This window comes from Thermobia domestica, chromosome 14 (genome assembly GCF_964235325.1).
Source record: "Thermobia domestica chromosome 14, izTheDome1.hap1.1, whole genome shotgun sequence".
NCBI lineage: Eukaryota > Metazoa > Arthropoda > Insecta > Zygentoma > Lepismatidae > Thermobia > Thermobia domestica.
The window spans coordinates 907,515-933,082 of NC_137467.1; the positions used below are offsets into that span (position 1 = coordinate 907,515).

Genomic DNA, 25,568 nt, shown 5'->3' on the forward strand with positions numbered 1-25,568 from the left:
ACTGAACGCAGGGAATTCGTGTTGTTATTTAGTTCAAAATCGTTTGTCGTCCCGAATTCTGTCGAGGAATTTGAAGGTTAAAATATATAGAAGGGTAATCATGCCTATTGTTCTGTATTGTTGCGAAACATGGTTGCTTACTTTAAGGGAAGAACGGCAATTGGGAATGGCGGAAACTTCATAGCGAGGTACGAGGTACTGCATAATCTACACTCTTTACCAAACATTGTTGGAGTAATCACATCTAAGAGGTTCAGGTGGGCAAGTCATGTTGCGAGAATGAAAGTAGGAATACTTTCAACGTTTTGACTGGAAATCCAAACGGAAAATGTCCATTAGGAAGACCTAGACGCTGATGAGAGGATAGTATTAAGAGGATATAGGAGAAATAGGAATGCAAAGTACGTAGAAACTCGATTCAATTGGGTAAGGACAAAGCCATTGGAGAGGTTTTATGAGAGCGGCATTGAACCTCCAGGTTCTATAGGCCATAGAGTTAGTTCTTTTACGGTAAAATATATTTAGTGAAATATAACGGAAATCCGGAAGTAGATAGATTTTCACAGAAAATATATCCTGGCGATACAACTAGTTGATCAAGAAGTGATTCCAATAAATTCCTTCAAATTGAAAGCATTTCATATGGCAATGAAATGAAAAAAAAAAAAAAAAACATCACTAGTAGTGATTAGTCTTTGAAAAAGACGAAGAAGAGGGTGTTGCAACTTCCCTCATTTCTTTCCAACGGTATAAGCTAAGATACCAGTTTGTGTTAGTAAATTTAATTCAATTCCGTTTTGTACCTGTCCCCTAGCCCTTAATGATGACGTCAGCACTGTGATGGTTGGACATTGAATTTGCGTGTGATCCTTAATCCTTTACATGTTCATCCCTTCGATTCTGCTTCGCTCAGAGCTAGAGTACTTAAAACTACATACAGGATTTGGCTCGTTTTGGCTGTAGTGAAGAAAAGTAATCATAAAAACATGTAGCATGTTTTATTCTATAGCATTCTATTGCAAATTCATGTTTTAATTAAATTCTCAAACGCTGGTTATCACAACTCACAGTTCCAGGGGTGTGAATTAACATTCAGGGAGAGTTCATGCCCTGGCCCCGTCTGGCAACAGGTCTGATGCTCCTCCGCAATATAAACCCGGAACCTGGTGAACGGTGTCCTTGCCTTCTAGCCTTCACGACTACCGAGGTCGGCAGTCATCTAGTTTTTAGTATTCAGATAGAAACCACCTATCATTCATGTTTATATGGGGCGTTATAATAATAATAATAATAATAATAATAATAATAATAATAATAATAATAATAATAATAATAATAATAATAATAATAATAATAATAATAATAATAATAAGTTGTACTAGTAGTAGTTGTATCATTGATAAAATTATATTGTTTGTGTAGGACACTTGAGGAGAGTACTTGAAACTGCACACAAGATTTACTCGTTTTGTCTCGACTCGACTCGAAATTCGACCCGAATTCGAATCAAGTTGAAGGAAATTTTTCGAGCCGAGTTCTCAAGTCGAGCTCAAATATGTCTGTTTCGAGTCGAGTCGAGTTTCGAAGAAAACTCGCTCCAACTCTCTCGTGCCCATCTCTAATCTCTTATATCATATAGGTAAGCCAATGTCTAATTCATTTTATTTATTTATTTTTACTATTTCTTCCGGTATCTTGTATTATTACGCCAAGTTACTTTTATGGTGCCATTCTGTATAATGTTATATTACGACAAGGATCTTATAAAATATAGGATCTGCCCTTACAACTAAATCTTGAAGCCATACGTCACAGTTTCGCCACCTCTACTCTGCCCACTCCGCCCAATAAGATCGCAGTGTTTTGAGCCAACAATCATGGCGGAAACGAAAGTAGCCAATCAGACGATGGTAGAAACGAGAGTAGCCAATCAGACTTAGCGATGCTTGGTTGTTTTTTGGTTTCATTGATTTAATAGGATGAAGATACATATGGGCAGATCCTCTATTTTATAACATCTTTGTATTACGAGTCATGCTATATCACGTGACTTAGGGGCAGTGGCGTAGTAATAGGGTAGGCATTGCCTACGGGCGCAGGGCGTTTCGGTATATAAGGGGGCGCCCCAGGTTTTTAATAAAAAGGAAGCAAATTATATAAATGGTGCCCCAAGTTTTCGCGGTCTTCATTAACGAATATGGTAAGAATAAAAATTCCAGCTCACTTTGCTTACAGTTTATTACATTTGCGTATCAAATTATTGGCATTACTGAAAGCTTGTCGAGGTTATATCACCGTATGATTAAGAAATTAATCCTTCTGTATTAATACGATATCTCTCCTATATAACATGTACTGAACTTACTAACTTTAAATTAAATTCCCTTTCGCAACAGGCTTTCAGCAATGATACAAATGCTATGACAAATAAGATCTGGATTAAAACAAGTTAAAAAGTGTTGCCATGAGGCACAGTACAATTGCCACGTACTGCGGCTACAGATGCAGGTGTCAAACACAAGCACCAATCGTCAGGAAACTGCCCGGGACGCCAACGTACGGGGGCGCCCAAATGAGCAGACCAAAATAAATTTTCGATCGTATTTTCTTATACCGCTGTAATAAAGTGTAAAATATAGGCTAAGACTAGGTGGGAGGGAGGCGAAACAAAGACATTTTTGCCGGGTGAAAATTTTGCCTTCTTCCGCTCCTGATATTAAGATGATGTAATAATGTTAAATGGATGAGGAGAATACTGACCTATCTAGGCTCGAAACTCAACATTGTTGGAAAGTAATACTTAGCTGATCTTTTCAAATACCGATTGCAATATTACTTACAATATTTTTGTAGACGTGATTATATATATTTTTTTTCAGTTAGCGAATTTTTAGACCTCTTTTAGTGGAAAGAAAATCTCATGTTAGCATTACTGCCCAAAGGTAGTGAAATGCAGGATGTCGTGGCGCGTGGGCATAAGTTACAGATGGTCATGCATTGGCCTATTCAATGGCTGAGGGGGCGCCACTAGGGATTTTGTCTAGGGGCGCCAAAGGCCACTGGCGTCTCTGGCATGTAAAATTGGGGGGCATCGAAGAAAGTGATTAAAATGGTGCTACCTAGCCCAACCTATTTATTATCTTCGGTTCCATTTGTTACCTTTCTGCTTACCTTCACAGATCCCCTAAGGTATATCAAGAACTCTGATATTCCAAATAAATATGATTATTATTTATTTATTTATTATTCTGTCGTTAGTAAATAAATTAAATTAGAATTAAATATTGTTTATTCTGTACTTCAAAATATTGGGGGGACGGGACCCCCTCGTCTCCCCCGCCATAGACGCCTATGCCAAAGGCCATTGTTACGCCACTGCTTAGGGCATGTAGTAGACGGTATGCGGGAGTATACGGCGTATGATATACCCATCCCATAATTCTATACTTCAGTGTGTACTTGCATAAACGGATGTAATGTTGGATATATGTATGGATATAAGCCACATTTTTGAAAACGGTAAAGCCTATATCTACCAGAAATTCTAGCAATATAGGCCTATGATTGTTTAGTTCCAATGATGATTTCGGGAAGTTGTCTAAACAAAAACGTCCACGGAGCCAAGAAATTATTCGGGGCATTTCTCTGTTCATCCTCAACCTTGGTTACCAATATTTTTGCATTAATACTTTCACCCCATTCTTATGCAAATTTCGTCGCCCTCTCCGGTGAATATTTTCTGAAACCACCACTGCTTAGGGGTTTTGACATTTTTTGGTGCCACAAGTCGTCAATCAGCAAGAAATATTTCACTTTTTTCAGTAAGTTATGTCCAATTTCCCTCCTTTCCTCTCCAACATTGATATGTTTTTAAAATATATGGAGGATTATTTGGTGTGTTTCATTAAATTTATTTTCTAAGCAAAATCTTAGCTCGGTTTCAGTGGATATCCTGTTAGAGTGAAGTATGAAGATTGCATTTTTGACATCCCGGGCCACATCCGTAATGCATTTGGCAACATTTGAGGATTTCAACGTGTGAGTGTACGTTGTACATAATAATTACTGTAACGCCAACTACCGCAGTTTATGTTGAGTGGATGCAAACCGTTACGGAATGAGATCCCGTTCTGCGGTAATTAGTTGGAAGACCTACCTTGCAACACTGTGTGTATCTGGCTATACTAATGCGCGGCATGAAAGTTGAAAAGCGAATTGTTTGTGACAAAATAGTAACATGAAGATGGAAGTGTTTACTTTTCGTAATTCCTTAAAGAAAGCTATGCGCAGTGTTTAGTTTTTATAGTTTCTTAGCTTTTCCTGTAAGAAGAGGATTAATACTAACTATGATATTTTCAGGAAATAGAGTAAATGGATGTTTGATTGTGTTTGTGTCCGATGTAGTGTACTGGATTGACGGAGAAACAAGTAGTTACCTTTCTCATGGTTAAAAGATGTTTTCCAATATATCATTTTTATAATAAAATGGAAATGCACTTTTATATCTTGATACGGAAGAGTGAGAAAAATTAGCTTTTAATACTAATCAAATCAAATGTGTAAATCGTGAAGTGATAGCTTTCTTCTACCTTTAAAAATGGCAGCTACAAATGCAAATGTGGAAGAAATTGATTTCGGTATCAAAGAACTGTTGGTTCGTCTTGATCCGCTTATTCGAACTGCCGGGTCAATTCATAACATGGAAGGCATGTTGCAGTATCTGGAAGATGTAGATGAGGCTTTTCCGTATTATACTTTGATACGTTGGATTCGCAATATTATTCGGTCGAAATTGGAAAGTTTTGTAGAAAGTGAGGTAGGATCAATACAAAACGTAACAGTAGACAATTGGAGGCGGATTGCTCATGAGGTTTTTCATAAGATAGTAGAATCTCCAGAAATGATTTCCCTCATGGAAAAAATCAGGAATAACATTGAGCCTTCAGTTCAAAATTTGCTTTCAAATTTTGAAGAGGAGGTGCTTCAGGATTTCCGTATAGGTAATAGCGCTTTAGATACACCCAGATGTCAAACAAATCTGAGCTTATCCAGCGATGGAGAATTATCTATGGATGATTCGTGGAATCAAAATAATTTCATTATGCTTCAGCCAGAACAGTATGAAGAACTTGCTGAGGACATTGCAGGGCATAAACCGCAGAGGTACCGAATTGAAGCACTTCATTTACTACTGACGACTCACATGTCGGACGCCGTTTCGAGCACAAGTTGGCCTCAGATTCGGAGAGGTTTACGGGAAGCATTGTGTGAAGACAACACTGTTTTATTTTCTTTAAGTTTGAGGGTTCATGCGAAGCTAGCTATGTCATCTTCGCATGTTGCTATTAAAGAAGGTTTCCTCAACCTTTTGGAAAGTTTAACAGTTCAGTATCTTTCGAGGAAACTTCAAAATTATTTGCCTAATTTTAACAATGGCATTGATACATCTAAACCTGCGCATCAGAGGCTGGTGAGGATTACTCATCTCATATTGGAGTGCCAGAAAGAAATGCCCAAAAACTGGGTCAGATACACCGAAAGGCGCGTTGAAGAAATGATTGAGAATTTAGTGGATCTGTTAGCAATGCATACATACGAAGGTTGGTCAAAGGGCAAGATTTTGTATCCGTTTCAGTTGTTGGCAGTCTTAGATCCCGTCGCGAGTTGGAGTAAGCATTGGTTACACGGTACATATAGTCGAACGTTGCTACTAACTATGTTCTCCAAAACGTCGGCCCTTATGAAGTATTGCGTGGAAGAAGTATTCGCGTGGATTTACTCGTTCTCGCCAGAAGAATGTGATTTTCTGAAAGACCGGTTGCAAATTGTAAATAGCGACGATAATATTTCAGTGTCCGGTGAGGTTGTGAGGTACAGCATCTTCCTTCACTGTATGAACATTGTATGTCAGCTAATGCGTTATGAGAAAGGAAGGAAGCTGTTCCCCGTTACAGTTCCGTCCAGAGATGAGCCAGTGACCGTGCATCACGTGATGGTCGCCCTTGTAGAGTTCTTGAATAAGTTTGCTTGTGAGCCGAAATGCCAGGGACCTGTTAAAATGGTGACAAACGCGGTTTGTTACGTTCTCCAGCAGAGCCAAGCGGTAGGAATTCTTGTGAGTGAACGATCACTAATCACAGCGATTATGCAACCTATTCTGGAGGCCAATTCTAGTCTTTGCGAAGAACCAGCAGCAAGTGGTGACATGAAGGAGTTGTTGCCAGCTATTCAGAATCATACTGTCGAGTTTTTGGACATTTTGGTGAACTCTGAGAGCGGACTGAATTGTTTGTTGTTCAACACGAGGCGTAAAAGCAGCTCAAAAGTGAGGGATCAAGGCCCGTCGAGTATGGCGAAGTCCGTCGCGGATTTTGTGGCCGTTCTCTTGCAGAATTACGCGCACGCGAATCTTCGGATTATGAAGGCTCTTCTGAGTATTTGTTCTAAGTTAAGCGCTGATCACGAAGGCTACGCGGCGATCGAGCCCTCTCTTTTCTTCTCGGCAGTTGCCAGCATCTACAGGCAGCTAAAAGGCAGCATGAGTTTAAGCGTTTATTCATCATACAGTCAGCCATTGGTCTATAACACTTCACAGGAAATCCAAAGACAAAACACTATCTTCAAGTATATTCTTTCGTGTTTTGGAGGCATGCTACGGACTCCCAAGGGACTATACGCTGTCGAGAGGGAAGGTATTCTTCTTGATATATTTATGGACATATTTCAGCTACCGTCCGTTCCGTGGAAAAGTTCAGATCTTCGGTTGGTGTTGATGCTGTCAAGCACTTTGGAAAACGGAGCGAAGGCAATCGAGGAGGACGGACTTCTGATGGAGGAGCTCCTCAACCTCTGGAAGACCTGCGAGAAGGATGATCACATCAGGTTGCTGTCCGAGAGGGAGCAATACGATTCGCTGCGAGAAGTTCTTCAGGTTGTTGCAGCCATGGGTTCTACGTTAAAAGGTAAGACCTGCACTTGTTCAGTATTAATTATGTGTTAGATGTTTTCCGTCTACGTAAATAAGTTTCTTAAACACCAATTCTCTACTGTGAAGTAACATGTATTTTAATTTTTCGAGAGGTACCCTCATTCATATTCTGCGCGCTATATTTTCCTTGTAGGATATTTTCAATATATTTTCCAAGACATTTTCGATCGTGTGTATCGAAACCTCCTACAGCACTAAAAAGAGGAAAAACAAAATACAGTGTTGCGTCTAAATATTTATTAATGTAAAAAATTTCAATATGAATTCCTCATTTTCCTCAGCGACTGATTTGTTACATAAGAGACCCTACTGTTTTAATCAAATCTCATGGTTCCATTAGATAATGGAAAACGTTGTTGGCCCCATAGCAAAACATGTTGCGATCTGCGATCTGATCGCAGAAAATATGCCGCGCTTGTGCAGAAAAGTTTCCAAAGAGAGAGGGGAAAAAAAATAGCCAACAGAAAAAAGTATAAAGACATGCCTGCTATGTGTAGATGTCTTAAATGCACGGACGACTCCCATAAATATAGTTTGAACTGTTTTTTACGTCGCGTAAAGCGTACTTTTAACAAATACAAGTGTTTCTTGTGTAGGTAATTTTTGCAGAATCTGCAGTATTCTGAACCAGGTCTCTCGATTGCTTTGACGCATCTTTTTATCTTTCCGTATTTTGGGCTAGACTTTTCACTTCTCTAACTTTTGTTTCCTTTTTGCATCAAAACATCCAATATATTTCAAAGAAACATTTTCTTGTAGTCCTTATATCTGGAGAAATACATATAGTGTAGCTAAACCCGAACTATCACTTAACTTCATTTTATTTAATGGTAGGACAAAAAAGAAGTGTATGAATACCAAAAATTGGTTTAGGGTCCGTTCAAAAATTTTGTGCCCCTGCTGATCCAAAAACTAATTGCTCGCCAAGATCGCAGTATTTTGATGCTTTTTTTTTTTTTTGGATCATTCCTAAATTTCTTGTATTATTTGGTCCGTGGCCTTCTTCCAGGTATTTTCCCTCCATGGCTGATAATGTATCAAATCATCTTAACTTGTCTTTGAAATATTCTTCCATGCACTTCTTTTTTGTCCTACCATTTCTAGTACTTTTTCATTTGATACCTTATTCGCCCATCCCCATTTAATTTTCATCATTGTTCTATAGCACCATATTCAAAGGGTTCCGTTTTCCCCTTTCTTCTAGTGTCTGCGTCACTCTCCATACATCACATTCTGGAAACAAAATATATAAACCATACCATGGTAGTTAGTTCATAACAAAAATATAATAGCTCCAAATACACTAATGTTCCTGTTCCAACATATTATAATGATTTCTATTGTATTGTGAAAAGTTTTACAGGCCATTTAATTATGCTTACGGGTAACATGTTGACAAAACTATATCTTTCTATTAAACATTACGTCAGTAGATAGTTTCTAATAACTAAAGCTAGGAACCTTAGGTGCAAAATTTTGGAAAAAGGCGCAAATTTCAAATGTAAATATTCATACAGACAGTTCCAAAACTATCTGCATCGTACATAAGGATTAGAGACACCGAAGTATTAGAGTGAGGCCGCGCTAAGAAGAACTCTGACAACTCTCACGTGCGATCAAGCGCGATTGCCACACTTACCTTCTGTAACAATCAGGCTTGGCAAAAACCATGGTTTTTATTAAAAAAAAACAAACAAAAAACCAGGTTTTTTGGTTTAAATAATTTGCTCTATGCATTTATATCACATATGGACAGAAATAAGTTTGTTTCGCCTTGGTGTTATTATGCAACAAGCGGGTTATGCTGGAAGGGGTCACATACGCTTAAAGCGGAATCCAACCGCTTCTCGGCTTACATCCAAGGGAAACTGTCCTTCATTTGGACTCGAAACCGGGACTAATTGGCCACAACTGCAATACGTCTGCCGACTCACTCACGGACTCCTGATAAAAATACGTTGTACTGATCTTTACATACTTGTTAATATAACTATCAAGAGTCATTTCAGAAGGACAAAAAGATAAATAGTTGCAGAAATGAAACCATTATACAGATTTACATATGGACAATTTCAAAATACTGTAGAGTACAAAAGAACTAATTTAGTCCAAGTTAGTTCACTACGACTTTTATTATTCCAAGTTAAAGAAATACGACGACTTAATTTGCGTATCAGTACGAAAAGTGAATAAAAATACAAATTATTCAAGTCCACTTTGACCCATTTATACATAAATAGATAACAAAGATACTTCGGATTTCAATAAATGCCTCTCGTGCGGTTTGTATGACGCCCCCTCCCCCCAAAAAAGTACGGCATTTCGATGTGTTTTATCAATAGAAAACATTATTAGAACGAAACAATATTTAGAATTTTTCTTTGATTGCAACTGCATAATAACAATAATAAACTATAAAAAAAATCACATAAGAAACATTCATAAACTTATAAAAATAATATAAGTTGCTTTTGTAGTATAATTCCTTTGAGTAATGAATGAGGAATTTAGATCTGAATATAATATGAATAATATACGTGAGTGAAACGTGATAACCCACAAATGTGGGTCCATCAAGATTTTACGAACACTTACACTTTTACGAACATTTTTCGCTTTTTGGTTTAAACCAGTTGGTTTTTTTGAAAAAAAAACAGCTGGTTTAAATCACCTTGGTTTAAACCAGGCAACCCTGGTAACAAGGGGCTCTTTTTGTGGGAAATGAATCACTTATCTATAACAACAAAAATATTTAACATTATGCCTGACGAAAGTATCAGTCAAAAGAACACAAACAAATTAGTATATCGTTGAGATTGTTTACAAAACCGTAAAGAAAACAATTGTTACTTCTAAACACATAGGGCCTTATGCAGAGTCGTTTGACGTATGATTAGCGTCATACTAAAGGCCTGACTGCTGCATTGAAACATAGGTTAGTCGAACTCTTGAGTATGATATCGAGCTTCTGGCTAAGCAGTTTGCATACGCCTTTGACGTGGGAAACCCAGGTTCGATTCCCGGCGGGAGCTCATGTGGTTCGGATTCCACGTTAATCAATAGATCCACGTCTCTTATAGTCTCGCTGCTGAAAGAGACGTTAAACTCAAAATCAACTCAACTCTTTAGTATGACACTAAACACGCGTCAGAATGACTGCGTAAGGCTCATATGATTTTTTTTTTTTTTTTTAATTGAAAACTACTTAGGCTATAGAATGACAATTGTAGACAGTTTGATGCCGTTTATTGTAGAAATGTTACGCTTTTTTCCTAGCGTAGGTAAAGTTTTCGTCGGTTCAGCGAGGTCTTTCTGACACTTCTGTTTTGTTATTCTTTTCACAGTTGCAGGGCTGATGTGTAAAGCTGAAGCTACTCTTTCAATCACTTTATTCAATGGCGATGAGGACCGTTATTATGTTCTTTTTCGAAATATTCCCTAAGATTAAACACGAATTCCTGTGCCTGACTTGTCAAGGGCACCCCATTTCTGCACTTCTTACGCACTTCAGACATTGTGTTCATAAACACAAACACACACACACATACTAAATTTATATGTTAGGTGTATGTGAATAATACGAATACAAATGATGTTCCACTGATAAAAAAGAACGATTACACCACAATATGATAGCACAAAAAATCAAAACAACATGACAACACAAAAACTTTCACAGTAAGGAGTAGGTATAAATGCGACAACACTGTTCTGTTAGCATGGAAACAACCTAGTGTTTCCAAATGTATTTTTGTGGGTCTAAACGTATCCTCCCCTTCATATTCACTTTTTTTAAGTCTTCTACGAAAAGACAAGCATACCTGGATCATGTTCGTTACTTTCCAACTACTCAATTTCTAAATCAGTCTTTATGAAAAGGTCATTATAACAGTCTCTGTAATCTATAAACTATGTGTATTTTTAACGATGTCAACAAATTTCCTACAAAGACCATTAGAAATCCTGTAAATTTCAGCTTGACATTTGAAATCAAGGGTCATTGTCCTTGAACTACAGAACAGCCGTATACAGACACACTCTCTACAAATGTCTACCCTCTTCGCTTTCAATTCCACGAAAACCTACTCCCTGCGGCGACAGGGGGGTGGGCCGGTTGTTATTCTATGCAACACCACTTCTATTTCCGTAGCAATCTCGCCAAAGGACAGAGTCGTATCAATAAGTGGAAAAAGAAAAAAAAAATCATTATTGTAGCAATAGCGTTAGGTCTAGTGGAACTACGTTTTACTGGAATGTTGAGAAGTAAAGTGAAGTACGATTATTTTTAAAATGAATATTTCTAAATATTTCAACTTATAATTTGATTCAATCAGTGATAAAGTAATTCGATTCCTTCATCGTTCTATCAAGTGGTCGCTTTGATTCTTGTTGCTATGACAGTTCGCAACACTGTCGTCAACTTAGACGATGTTAGATCTGTCAAAGCTCAGATTATGATGGCCTTAGAATAGAAATATACATCCCAGAACACAATATGGTTAAAGATACAAGTCCAGAAAACTCAAAGCTGGTAACAGTTCAATGAAATTCACAAATCTGGAAAACTGTTAAAACAGGTAACATTTTAATGAAATGAAATAATTCAGTTTAACGTCTCACGCTTATACCCTTTACTCTAAGGGAGACAAATAATTAAGTCAAGTGAATGATAATGGAAGAATTAGTGGAAGAAGAATGCGGGGGGGGGGGGAAACAGGAATACCCGAGAAAACCCACGGGCACGATGTTGTCCACCACAAACGTTACTTAGTCGTAAGGTTGGCTGGTTTAAACCAGCTGATTTTTTTTTCTTTCAAAAAAACCAACTGGTTTAAACCAAAACCGAAAAATGTTGGAAAAAGTGTAAATTTTCGTAAAATCACATTTGTAGGTTATCACGTTTCACTCCCATATATTATTCGTATTATAATATATAGACCTAGTTTCCGGATTCCACGTTAATCAGTAGGTCCACGTCTCATATAGCCTCGCTGCTGAAAGGGACACTAAATTACAATCAACTCAACTCAACCATTCATTACTCAAAGACATTATACTACAAAAGCAGCTTTGCTTTTTTTGTAAGTTTATGAATGTTTCTTCTGTGGTGTTTTTGTAGTTTATTATTATTGTTATGCAGTTGCAATCAAAGAAAAAATCTAAATATTGTTTCTTTTTAATAATGTTTACTATTGATAAAATACATCCAAATACCGTACTTTTTTGGGGGGCAGGGAGGGGTCATATAAACTCCATGAAGGCATTTATTGTAATCAGAAGTATCTATTTACGTATAAATGGGTCAGAGGGAGCACTAGTATGGTTTCTTGTAACAAATTTCCTGATGAAGGCGTCTTTTATTGTAATACTTCCTGTAATAGCGGTCATTGGTGATATGTCAAATGGTTGTATGTTATTTTGCAGGAGTGAAGGCTCTGTTACTGGAGAAGGAGGGGAGTGAAGAGACTCTGATCGAGATGCAACATGGCCCTTCCAATCTTCCAGAGCTCCTGGATTACACGCTCACGTTCTGTGCAGAGGAAAGATACAGCCACGTGATTGATGTCCAGACTATTCATTACGTTGGACTCCTTGTGTTAAGAATTTTGACCACGTTCATGGATGTGAGTCTGTATTTGGAGAACAGATTTCAGTTGCAGGTAAGTGAACGGGCATCATTTTATTTCTTTTAAATACCAAATATACAAGAATGGATGTGAGTAGTAATAACCAATAAAGAGGGACCGTTTGTTAACTAATACTCACCTATAATAATGTGCCCTGGGAGTCTTGATAGGATTGTTACAGTCCTAGTATAATTTTGGCAACCAATCCTGTTACTTTCAACAGCTAGTTAGTAATAGAGAGCTTCGGCTTCACAAATATTATTTTACATTTTATTCAACTTAGTCCTTCATCCACACAAAACAGTACAATAAGCAATAAGTTAAATTTTAGTAAACACTACATACATTTACTCGCAAGTAGGAGTAACAATATAAACGCCGTCTGCAGTGTACTCTTAACACGCATTCCATACAGTAATGTTCATTTTTTTATTATAGTATTTATTATGGTAATATTAAGTTTCACTAATTAAGTGTTAATTATATAAGAAATACATTATGCAAGTAAACCAGAAATCATTGTGAAATGATCCAATCAACATTTAGAATTATGGAAAGAATAGCATACAATGATAACAAAAATAATTATTCAGTATAATTCGAATATAAGTTGTTATTTAAATACTTAGGAAAAATTGCTGTTGGCCGTGTGGAAATTTCACTCGATACCTGCTTTGTGTTCAGCAGCAATTGGAAGAAGCGTCTGCAAATGTGCATTACTAAGCAGGGACATGTGGAAACATTATTTAACAGGTAAACATAACTCTCAGTTGCCAATAACTTTTCAGCAACATAAGTTACATGAAATCTGATTGCTTATTTGACATTCTGAGAAAATTCCAGCCGATTGTTATATTTCACATTACCTGAGAGCGAGTGAAATGTTAAATATTATTCTGTCTCTTCCTGCAGACTTTGTGAGGAATAGTCTTTATAATTGCTGTTCACACTTTTCATGAAATTAAAATGTAGTTGCGACAAAATCCAGGTTTATTATTGAAATCACCAGATTCAAATGTAAGACTGAATTATTTGCTTTGTATTTCTTACAATTAACTATGTGCAATTCCTTTATTTAACCTTCGGTCGCTCGTGTGTAGTGACGTTTAGGATTTTGATTTCTGGGCTTGCTCCATCTATGGCCATTTAGCCCGTCATATTTTGAGGGATGACGTCTGTCGGCGAGCACACTATCCGGGAAAAGGGAAAGAAACGGACCAGCTCTCGTGCAGCAGCGTTTTTAGTAATTACTGCAACGTACGGTCACTAACGAGGCTAGTGCTGTCTGTTGTATTAATAGTTAACTAGAGTAAACCTAGCGGTCCGGCCAATTTAATCCAAAGCATTAGGATTAGGTACGTATTGTTCTGAGAAAGGAGTGTAAATGCTGCCATCCTCAGTTGATATAAGTTTAAAAGTGCTTATGTTAGTGCGTCGTTTTTTTACTCTGTTCTGGTACATTTTCAATAAACTCTACCACCTTCATTAGTCACTAAATCTTCGTGCAATTAAGGATGGGGAATAATATTTTTACGAAGTTTCGCTGACAGATGAAGATGATACTGTTCATCAAAACCGTACTGTAACACTGATGTACTGTTACACCGTACCGTACTGTAAAGGCACTTTTATACTTCTTTTAATAACGTACTCCTAGATTGTTGATAATCAGTGTATTGCGCATATTATACTATATGTTTAATATGTCTAGGCCAGGGGTTCTCAAACTTTTTCATCTCCGTACCACCTTACATACCATCAATGACATGCCTTCCACATGTGGAGAAACCCTAGTCTACGCCAACTAGGGCCAGAGGCAGTGATGATTTCAGGGGGTGGCCCTGGGGGACATTCTTCCTCGGAGATACGAAATTACTCCCAGAACGTTTCTCCGATCTTGCTCCACGTGGTGATCAACATCTTTCACTGTATTAATTCCACCCTCTATGTATTGAAAGTATCCCTGGGAGAAAGGAATCTGTAATGAATACTGGTTTGAGCTATAAACACTTAAAAGTATACACATGTAACTCTATGAAATTGGAATTTCTCAAAAGCTGACTAGGTACCAATCAATTAGAGAATGAAGGTGGTAACGGAAACGTTAAAAAGAAAAAAGAAGTTAGAAGTGGAATCTCAATTCAAGTACATTATGATGATGATCATCTACTCTCTTCTTGTTCTGTGAAAGTCAAGAAAGAAACAAGGTGCTTTGCGCAAAATTAGGAACGGAACAAAATGATTTCCTGCCGGATGAAATACATTTACCGGCCAGATTCGACCCGTGGGCCGTTATTTGGCCAAGAACAGACGAACGACAGTTGAGTGTAAAAAGTAATCGAAGATTTTGTTTGAAATTATATTTTTTGTTGCGGAGTTGAGAGGAAATAACTTTGATGTAAGACAAATCTTTCATTTTCAAAACAGCTTAGCACTCATTCATACAATGTTATGCAGCGAATATATTACTGGCATTTCTGCCTTTAAAACTATTAATATTTCCATTCGTTTTCATTAATTCATTGAACATTGTACGAATAATTCTGATATAGCTCCTAGCTCGTAAATAAGTCTTTTACAATAATGTGGGCTTATCTTGCTCTATAATTACTAATAGATGCTATAAGGTACGTCTTAATATAGAACAATGGACTTGCCTTAGTACATTGTTTTACCTTGCTCTGTTTGAAATAATGTATTTTAAATTCATGTGAATCAAGGAAAGGGAGAGTGAAAAATAATACTATGTAGGTTCTAGTCCAGGAATAATCACGTATAATTTGCAGTTTAGTTTTGTGTTTTTATTTTGTTTTTTTTTTTGTTTTTGTTTTTTTTTTTTTTTTTCAGGAGTACCTTTTAAAGCTGCAAGAGGAGAATTGTGCATCAGATGAAAACTCTCCCATTATAATCGACGAGTGCAGTCTTTTGAGGAACCAGATTCTAGTAAGCACTTACACCGTTGGAGGAGCATGTGAGAGGATCATTCCAGGATTGTCCATCTCAGAGGAGGACGACAAGCCCTCCTTCCCCTTCCCACTGTTCTCTGCCTATCCAGTGCCTAAAGAGTATTATCCAATTAATCCGATTCGAGGAACACCCAAGCGACAGGTGGAGCTGGTGAAGTTCTTGACGGAGACAAGGCACGGTCTCCATGATGGCAACTGGCTTACTCACTGCAGGAAAACTTTTAAAACTACGTTGTTATCCAGCAATGAGGAAATGAAGGTAAATCTATATCTTTTATTAAGCTTCGAGCAGGCATGTATTACGCCATTTGAGCATTTCGTCCATATAGTGTACTATTGTATAAATTACACATGGAATATATCTCAAAATACAAATATTATTGTAATATATTCGAGAGATTCTAAACTCTCTAATAGTTAGTGCCAAGGAAACTTGAATAATATTGTTTGAACCACACCTGACGCAAGTTAAAATAATAATAATAATAATAATAATAATAATAATAATAATAATAATAATAATAATAATAATAATAATTCTCAAGCTTCAAGAGGAAAGAGGAGGAAGGGAAGATTGCGTAAAGGAACCATCTCTGATAAATAAAAAAAATCTTGATGTGGAAGAGTGTAAGGAAGCTACAGTCCTTCCACTAAAGTAATGCTACAGAGTAGATTATTAGTTGAATATCGATGACTTTTTTTTTTATCGCACGAATGATGGTATGTTTTGCTGGAGAACCGGTACGTTTTGGCGTCCCGTTTTTTTTTTTTTTTTTGAAGGGGGGGGGGGCAGGAGGCAGATGATGTAAATCCGGGTCTTTCCCGGCCAAACCGGGATATCTAGGATTCCTAGCTATGTATAAGTTCAGAAATAAAAGTGTGGATGATGAGTTCCGAAATGAAAAGAAGGAAAAAATCCAAGTAGTGTTAACTAACATATAGTGGATATTTATTTCAAGTAAACTTTACGAAAGTGATGGTGTTAGTGTTAGTAACTATTATAATAATTCGTTATAGCGATGGAATTTGCATAGGTTTGTGTAACACTTGTTACACATAAGAGAATAACCGCCACAAGAATTACGTAATTTTTACTGCGTAAATTTGTACTTCCGCTTCCAATCTCCTCTGAAGGACATCAAGAGTTCCTGTGTGACTATGTGGTTAGAGTACATGTCTTTAGCGCGGTAGACCACGGTTTGACTCCCGGTAGGAGCTCATGTGGTTCGAATCCCACGTTAAGCTGTAGGTCCATGTCTCATATAGCCTCCTTGCTGAAAGGGATGTTATACTGTAATCACTAGGGTTCGAAGTTGAAGAACTAAAAAGGACCTAAAAACTGAAAAAAAAAGATGTAAAAATAAGACCCAATTTAATTAGAATTACATATTTAATGAATATAATGGTCGAGAAATACAAGCTTCTAGTAGGTTAACGGTCTGTCCTTCCACAAACTGAAGTACAAACTAAGAAAACTTCCCCATCTTCTCTCCCTCTTGCTGGAAACATTGTTACCCCTCCTTATCTGACTTGTGATTATTACAAATCTGGTCTTATCAGTCCAGTCGTTGAAGAATGTCTTATATTTTAAACTTAGTTTACTAAAGAAAAGGTGTTTAAGAGGTGGTGGAGATTCGAGTTAATGGCCAGTAAATTTATTGTCGAAAGATGAAGTGCAGAAATAAACGTTAAGACCTATGAAAAGCTTAAAAAAGACCAATAAACAAAACAAAACAAAACAAAAAAAAAAAAAAGCCAAATAAAATCTACCATTTTCTGCACTACAGTGATTCAGAATGAACTTATGTTAAGGCTCGTCTTCGGGCACTTGTAAAAAACAGATTGTTTTTTCCTCAACTTCCGGGCCCTACTAATGAGCAAAAATCAAGTACATCATAGTTTTTGCGAAGAGAGTGGTGGGCAGATACAAATGCGGAGAAAAAGTGGCAGAGAATTTGCATTGTTAAGCCGTTAAAAAATTTAAACTTCAATTTTGATGTTGTGTATATTATAACAGACCAAACTCCTTCACGCCCAGTTTTGCTTGTACTTGAATTTGTGCCGTAGTTCTGTAATGCAGCCTCCTTGGATGGAGAAGGCCCTGATGAGGGTGCTCCTTGGATGATCGTAATGAAGGTTTGGACACCCACTAAATACATTAACTATAAAGGCAGGTTTATTGAGGCACACGTGGATAGTAAAATGAAATATTTCATTTTAATGTCCCATGGTTATGCCCTTTAGGTAAAAGGAGACCATGATTAAGACAAGCGAATGACGATGAAAGAATTGGTGGAATGAGAATGTGCTAGGAAACTATAGTACCCCGAGAACAGACACGATGTTTACTTTTCCGGGGATCAAACCATGGACTCCACGCACCAGAGGTAAGTTCTCTATCACTGAGCCACCATGGGTAGCAAAGTAGATATAGGTAACATATACAGGGTGGTAAGTAACTCCACCGACAAACTTTGGGAGGCGATTCCTTATACGAAATGAAAGAAAAACGTTCTAATAAACATGGGTCGAAAAATGCCTCTTTTCAGAGTTATGATCCATTGAAAATTCGAAAAATCATTTTTCAAAACTCCCTAACTATAGGACCTATCCCAAGCGGTTTAAGGAATTACACAGGAACTGGTATACGCTCTATCTAAATATCAATGTTTCAGAATTCACCGGTACCAGCGAAACGAATGCATCATTAGTACTTAAAGGAGTATTCCTATACTTCAACTTCCTTTTCACTGTTACTTTCACCGATAACGGAAGATGGTAAAACATGGATATTTAGATAGAGTACATACTAGTTCCTGTGTAATTCCTGCAACCGCTTGGGATAGGTCCTATAGTTTCTAAGTTAGGGAGTTTTGAAAAATGATTTTTCAAGTTTTAAATGGATCATAACTCTGAAAGGAGACATTTTTCGGCCCATGTTTATTAGAACGTTTTTCTTTCATTTCGCATAAGGAATCGTCTCGCAAAGTTTGTCGGTGGAGTTACCTACCACCCTGTATATGCAAAATAAGGTCTCCTTCATCTAATTTGACGTAAGAAGTAAAAATGACAATTACAATGTAATGTATTCTAATATTATTTTGTACTTCATTGTAGGTTCATGTTCTTGTGGATCTGATAGAGCAAGTCCAGCGAGCAGGGAGTACTTTATGCGATGAGAAAGGATTCCCAAGTCTTTGTTGGCCAAATGCGGAAGAATCGGACAAAGTTGTGTTGTTTCCTGAAGATCTTTTAGGGATTAAATTGGTCGTGCGGTAAGTACGTCAGCAAACCGTTAATATTATTGAATACAACGTTTGTAAATGTTAAAACATGTTATCAGTTGATAAAGCCATACAGCTCCATAAGTAAAGACGAAAAGCGGCGCTAATCTAGTTATTTGAGACTTTGATATTAAAAAAAAAAAAAAAAAAAAAAAAAAAAGTTTGCGAATATTTTACATGCCTGTACGTAATTTTCTTACTAATAGTCAATAACAACAGTCGTATATATTAATTTTATTTGTTTATTTATTTATTTATTTATTATTATTATTATTTTTTTTTTTTTTTTTACGAAAAGAAGTCGTCTCAGCATGCATGATTCGAACTCAACATTTCCCGATTATCAAGTGAAGAGACTAGTTATTTTAAATTGTTTTGTAGCTATGGGTGTGAAGTTGATAATTTTATTTTGATTTGGAAACTGTTCGTGCAAGTCAGTGAAATAGGCCAACACTGAACAGTAAGTTAAAGGATATTAAAGTAGACACTCTTTAGTTCGACTGGACCCGGACGTGCCGGATTATCGAACGTCAAATATGGTTTTACAAAAAATAAATTACTCAAGATAAAAATGCAAACGATTAAAACATGTATTTTATGTTTTTAGTAAGTATTCTCAGACTGTCATCCAGGTGAAGATATTGATATCCAATATCTGCTGCATTTCCGTGGCTGATAGACCGAGAAGACTTACCGGCATAAATCATGTCGCCAGGAATAATTCAGTTCGCTCTTCATGTATTTTATGTGTTTGTGCCCATTCCGAAAATATGCAAACGATATAAATATTTTACAAAATATTTCTAATTCTGGCAACTGCGGGTTTAAAATATTTTTCTTTATAATTCAATGAAATTCAAATGTTAAATATATTTTTTTTATTGGAATATTCTTGTATTAATAAAAGAAGATAGTAATACAGTACAATGATATTTATAACAAGTTGTAATAAGCTGCTCTATGACAACAAAAATTCACATGAACGTTGCTTTTTAAACTAGTCTCTAATGTTATGTTAGCTTCCGTGATTAAAATCTTTTCAATAAATGTTATTACTGTGTAAGTTTCTCAGACTTGTAGTTTTGTGGGAATACTTTAAAAAAAAAAAAAAAAAAAAAAAAAAAAAAAAAAAAAAAAAAAAAAAAAAAAGCAGCTCGATTGTTGTCGGATTCCAGAATGTCCTGAACCATAGAATACCGGCTAAAGAGCGTCTACTGTATTTGGATCTTAGGGTGCTGCCGTTGAGTGGTACGACAGTAAGCCTGTTGTGCATAACATTGCGAATTTGATTCTATACTATATGTATCTTCCCGATGAGGGAACACCTTTCTCTCTTTGTGTGCTTGTTCTTCCTTCTGCCTGTTCTTCACCATCGGTTGTTTTATGTGACCACTAGCTTATGAACTATTACTCGACATCACAATTTCCACTGTATCAAGGTAAGCTTTAACATCAATGAACACGAAATGCTTCGACGGGAAGTTGAAAGTATTAGGGACCACCATTACGACAGTTCCGTTGTGTTCAGAGCAACGCGTGCTGCCTCTAGGCTTAACTTTTCCTACATAGGACATACTAGAAATCAGAACATACCTGAGAATTCTATTGAGAGCATGTCCTCTACGGAAACAGTTGTACTCCCATTGCACGTTGATGAAACATGCATATTTGGATGGCTTCTTTTATACTGATACAGACCATCACTTTACGGTTTGTCGAATTCAAAATAGTGCATGTTAAAATTTATCTTTACCACGATTTTGGGCATTTGTAGCTCTCAAACTATGCACTTTTTCCCAGAGGTCCATATGAACTTTTTCTCTTATTTTGCGGATCACTTCTTACAGTTTACAGTTTGCCGGTACAGTTTATTAACAGTCATATATATAATGAAGGTACGGAAATTCACAGATCTCATGCAAATACGTAAACTAGTTCCAGAGAGAATTATATTTTCTCAGCCTCGAAACGTCCGATACATATGCATATTTTAAAAATTTCTGTCAAGAAAAAAATATATGGATTACTATGGAAAGAAGGATGACATAAAATGTGATACTAGTAGTACATGTTCGAAATGGTGTCAATGATGATAGAAACGCACCTTTGATAGGTGGCATAAGGGGTATCACTTTAAATAGTGAAAATGTTGCCTGCTTGAAACTAAGTTTTCAATCTGAGATGCCAGCATTCAAGAAATGCGTGGCTTTGTCCTGTGATGAATATTCCACTTGTTCGCTGTTTCCCATTTCGATGGTTGAGACTTGGCGAACTGGTTGCCTGGAATACATTTTCTGAGGAATCTTACAAACTTCCTTTATTTGGTTTTAACTATTCTGATACGTACTCTTGTTAATTGTTTCAGATACGGAGTGCAGTTAAAACTTCTTCAGTCAATCCCACAGAATCATGAAAATCTCGCTCAATTGTTGAGATCCACCTACGCTTTCTTGTCTGTGAAGGGAGAAGAATTCACTGGATTTGACTGGTTCGTCGCAACAGTGTTCTTACTGTGTTCTGGTAATATTGATAGGTAAGTGATGCACATAGGTCCATAGCGGAATTTACAAGCTTGAATTCTTAAGTTTAAAAGTAAAAACATTTACGAACGCAATGTCCATTCCACAACTTCTTAGGTGATGCCCATACCAGTTTCTTAATTTTTTTTCTATACTCTAAACTACTGTTCATGTGTATTCAACAGTTTCGCGAAACAAAGAAGGAAGTTACTTTTAACCAGGGTGGAAAAAAATCATGATTTTTATTATTATTATTATTTAAATCAAATCTTTCTCCTCGTATAATACAAGTCACGAACTGAAGAAAGAACATTAGGAATTAGTATTAAATGTTAATTATGCCATTTAAGTGAAAGTATTGGGGTTGAATTTTGAATTAATACCCAATCGTTAACCTATTTCAATCCCAAACAATGTTTCTTAAGCATTAAGGAAAAAACGTACAGCAACGTTTATCAACATGACACTTTTCTTTTCACGAAAGTTACTGGTATTTGGCAGGGGCATATTATTAAAAGATCGGAACTAGCTAGCGGCACGAAATACATATAAAGTACATAAATTTCACTTAAAATTAACTCTATGGCCTATAGAACCCGGAGGTTCAATGCCGCGATCACAAAAGCTCTCTATTGACTTCTTAGCCAACTGGATCCAGCTTCTACTTTGTATTCCTATTTCTGCGAGATCATCTTAAGATTGTCCTCCCATCTACGCCTAGGTCTTCCTAATGGTCGTTTTCCGATTGGTCTTCCAGTTAAGATTTTGAAATCGTTCCTACTTTCTTCCATCCTGGCTATATGACCTGCCCACTTGGCCTCCTAGACTTGATGACCCTAACAATGTTTGGTAAACCGTATAAATTATGCAGTTCCTCGTTATGAAGTTTCCACCATTCCCGTTCGTCTTGGGTCTGAATATTCGGTTCAGGACTTTGTTCTCAAATACTTTCAGTCTATGCTCTTTCCTCATAGTAAGCGACCACGTTTCGCAACCATACAGAACAACAGGCGTGATTATCGTTTTATATATTTTAAGCTTTAAATTCCTCGACAGAATTCTGAACGACAAGAGATTTTGGACTGAATAATAACACGAATTTCCTGCTTTTAGTCGACATTTAATTTCTTTGTGAATATGATTTGCGTCTGTTAATATTGATCCTAGATATTTGAAAGTATCCACTTTATCAAAGGTATTATTCGATATTTTAACGCATCCAAAATTTGCTGGATCGTAATACTACTTCTATGTATTTAGTACATAAATTACGCCTCAAGTTTTATATTATTATAATTATTTTATTTTTTATTATTTATTTATTTATTTATTTATTTATTTATTTATTTATTTTTTTTTTGAGAGGGGATCTGGCCTCTCTAAATACGCCCCTATTATCTGGAAACAAACAAATAGTCGTGGACACAAAAGAATTTTCATCTTAAATGTCCAAGGTGATTCACCCGTTGGAATAGTTAACGATTTAAAAACCCTATGTTACGAAGAGAAGAAAGCAGGATTCGCCCGTTACCCGTTCAAAACGGGATTTTTCCTAATCATCCTCTGCATGACACTCGTTGTCATACTGTGCTTACATACATTTGAGTCTCATTGTTTTATGATTATTATCTTCCATGATCGAAAGAACAGAACAGAAATGGGTTTTTACTTATCTTTACTTTAAACTATTTTATTTCGGACTTTGATTTAAATCAACGATTTTTATTTTTAAAAAATCAAGTGGTTTAAATCTTGATTAAAATCGTGATTTAAATCAATCCACCCTGCTTTTAACATAAAGAAATTTTTCCCCAGGCGAAAAAACAGACTCAAGTCATACAGGTGCGTGAAAAACCTTAAAATTGGCACATTGTTTTACGCCTGGAACCCATGAGTATTGCCTGTTCCTCGGTTGTTTTAGTAGAAATACATTTGCAAAAAAGTCCTTTTCGCATGTTCATGGGACACACAGTCAAAACATTATCGCCTGTAAGGAAGGGCGAAGCCAGAGAATGCTGAGCAGACTCCATCGCCCCCACCCAAAATATTATTAATTTCATACTGTTGTCAAAATATTGGCTGAGTGCCAGAGTAGCTTAAGTATCAACAGCAATAAGCTTTGTATGGGACCGCGGTGGTTCAGTAGTAGTGTGTTCACCTCTGGTGCATGGGGTCCTAGGTTCTATCCCAGCTCGCGCCAAGTGAACTTAATGGTTGACAAACACTGATGCGTGGGTTTTCTCGGGGTTCTCCTACTTTCTTCATTCCACCATTTCATTCATTTCCGTCTTCTTTAGCCTAGCCGGCATAATCGTGGGACGTAAAACTTAAAGGTTTCATTTCATTTCATTGCAATAAGATTTGTATAGTTATTAATAAATATGTGTACTAAGTTCGACCATATACCTGTTGATAACTTGGCTAATCTGGCACTCAACCGGTCAAATAATAATATCGTGGATTTCATTAATATAAATAAGGTTTTAACTTGTTAAACAGCAGCCCAGTCCCCCTTTGATCTACCAACTAATATTGTCCCAGTACAGAATCAAATTTTACAAAAACCTTTAGACTACAGTGAAGTTTGCAGGCAAATATCGTCAAATCTCATTAGTATCAAGAATATTGCAGAAGTTTCATGCATATAAGCAGTCACCCCCCACCCCCCACACACGCACTGTAATCTGCCTTTGCAAGCTATAAGTACAAGCAATGCACAGTGCATGTTTATAACTCCTCTCCATAGGGGAACGGTCTGAACGGAAATGACCTTTCCCATACGATGTTTGTCCATAACAAAATTAACTTGGCGCGAGCCGGGATCGAACTAATGATCCCCACGCACCCAGAGCGCTCTACCACTGAGCCACCGTAACCTCCTTGATATCTCGGAATCCCTACTTTGAAGTTACATTGTATTTTGTGAGGGAACAATGTCATCTTGTATTCTTTGCCGAGTCTACTCAGAGGAATAATGGGCTTCTTACCTCAAGGTTGCATTTTATCTTTCCTAACTTTTCATATGTACTTTGGATTGTTGTCAGCCGGATATATAACCGAAAATATGTATTTCCGTAAAATCTTGTGAATTTAAAGTAGAAAACACCCCTACTGAGTGAATACATAAAGTATGCTGTGGTGAAGAATACAAGTTCTGACAAATTGAATTATCTTTTTATTCAGCGCTCAGAAGATTTTAAGAAAGTGCATTTATTTGTTTTATATTACTTATTATATATAAGAAGCGAAAGTACACATAAGAAATTAAAAAAAAAAAAAAAAAAAAAAGAGTAGCAAGTTTTACTAAGAAGTGTAACTCCTTTATTTATCCATGCAGTGTCGGCAAATAGTAAAGATGACATTGATTCATGTAAGTTTATAGAGGGTTTCGAAGCCACTGAGGAAGGCAAGAGAATTTGTTGAAACTGTACCGACATTTCAAAGAGTAAAATACATTCAGAAATATATTTTTCTAAATATTAAGTGTGAATCAGGTTTGAGGATTAACCCTTGTAATGAGTATATAACATATCCTGATACACGCACATACACCATCTATTAAAATATTCTAGAAAATATATATTTACTTGAAAATAAAGTTCTTTTTCTTTCTTTCTCATTTCTTGGTAATATTAGCAACAGGCAATGCATTATTGCAAATGGGGGACAATATAGGGATTATTGACGTCATTTAAAGTTCACCCCTGAAACTCTCACGTATTTTGTAAGAGAGTGGCAGTATTTTGTTCTTTTGCTTGGCAAACAAAGGAGGAGGGGGCGGATTTTCGTCAGTGTATCGGGCAGGGTTCTTACAATATTACTTTCATCATTTTTCCTGACTTTTCCTTGATTTCCAGGTACAAGACCAACCATTTTCCCTGACCCACGACATTTAATAAGATAATGGTGTACTCATGATGAATGCCTGTAAGAGCAAAATAAAGGTTTGGGTCATTGGTTTTCAACCTGTGTGCTGCGAAAGATCAGCTGTTGGACACCCTTCTTCTTCTCATTGAGTAGCCGTAACTTATGAATTCTTGAAAAAATATCAGCAAATTACTTCTCTTAATTTCGAAGAAAATAAGACGCACTCCTAAAAATTTAGTAAACAAACGAAAAAAAAAACAATACTTTAATGGAACTTTTCAACATTTCTTTGAATTGAATAAAATGAGAAAATGAAA

General features: G+C 36.6%; 1 protein-coding gene across 1 annotated transcript in view; it reads left to right on the forward strand.

Annotated features, from left to right (window-relative positions):
• Nucleotides 1-4,124: 4,124 nt before the first annotated feature.
• The window catches only part of LOC145669477 (protein broad-minded-like), a 37,154-nt gene continuing 15,710 nt past the window's right edge, over nucleotides 4,125-25,568 (forward strand). Inside the window, exons 1-5 of the mRNA XM_081737652.1 lie at nucleotides 4,125-6,962; nucleotides 12,413-12,648; nucleotides 15,463-15,840; nucleotides 18,699-18,856; nucleotides 21,231-21,398. Of these exons, the coding sequence (XP_081593778.1) occupies nucleotides 4,598-6,962; nucleotides 12,413-12,648; nucleotides 15,463-15,840; nucleotides 18,699-18,856; nucleotides 21,231-21,398 (3,305 nt within the window). The 5' untranslated portion in view covers nucleotides 4,125-4,597. The remainder of the gene's footprint in view (nucleotides 6,963-12,412; nucleotides 12,649-15,462; nucleotides 15,841-18,698; nucleotides 18,857-21,230; nucleotides 21,399-25,568) is intronic.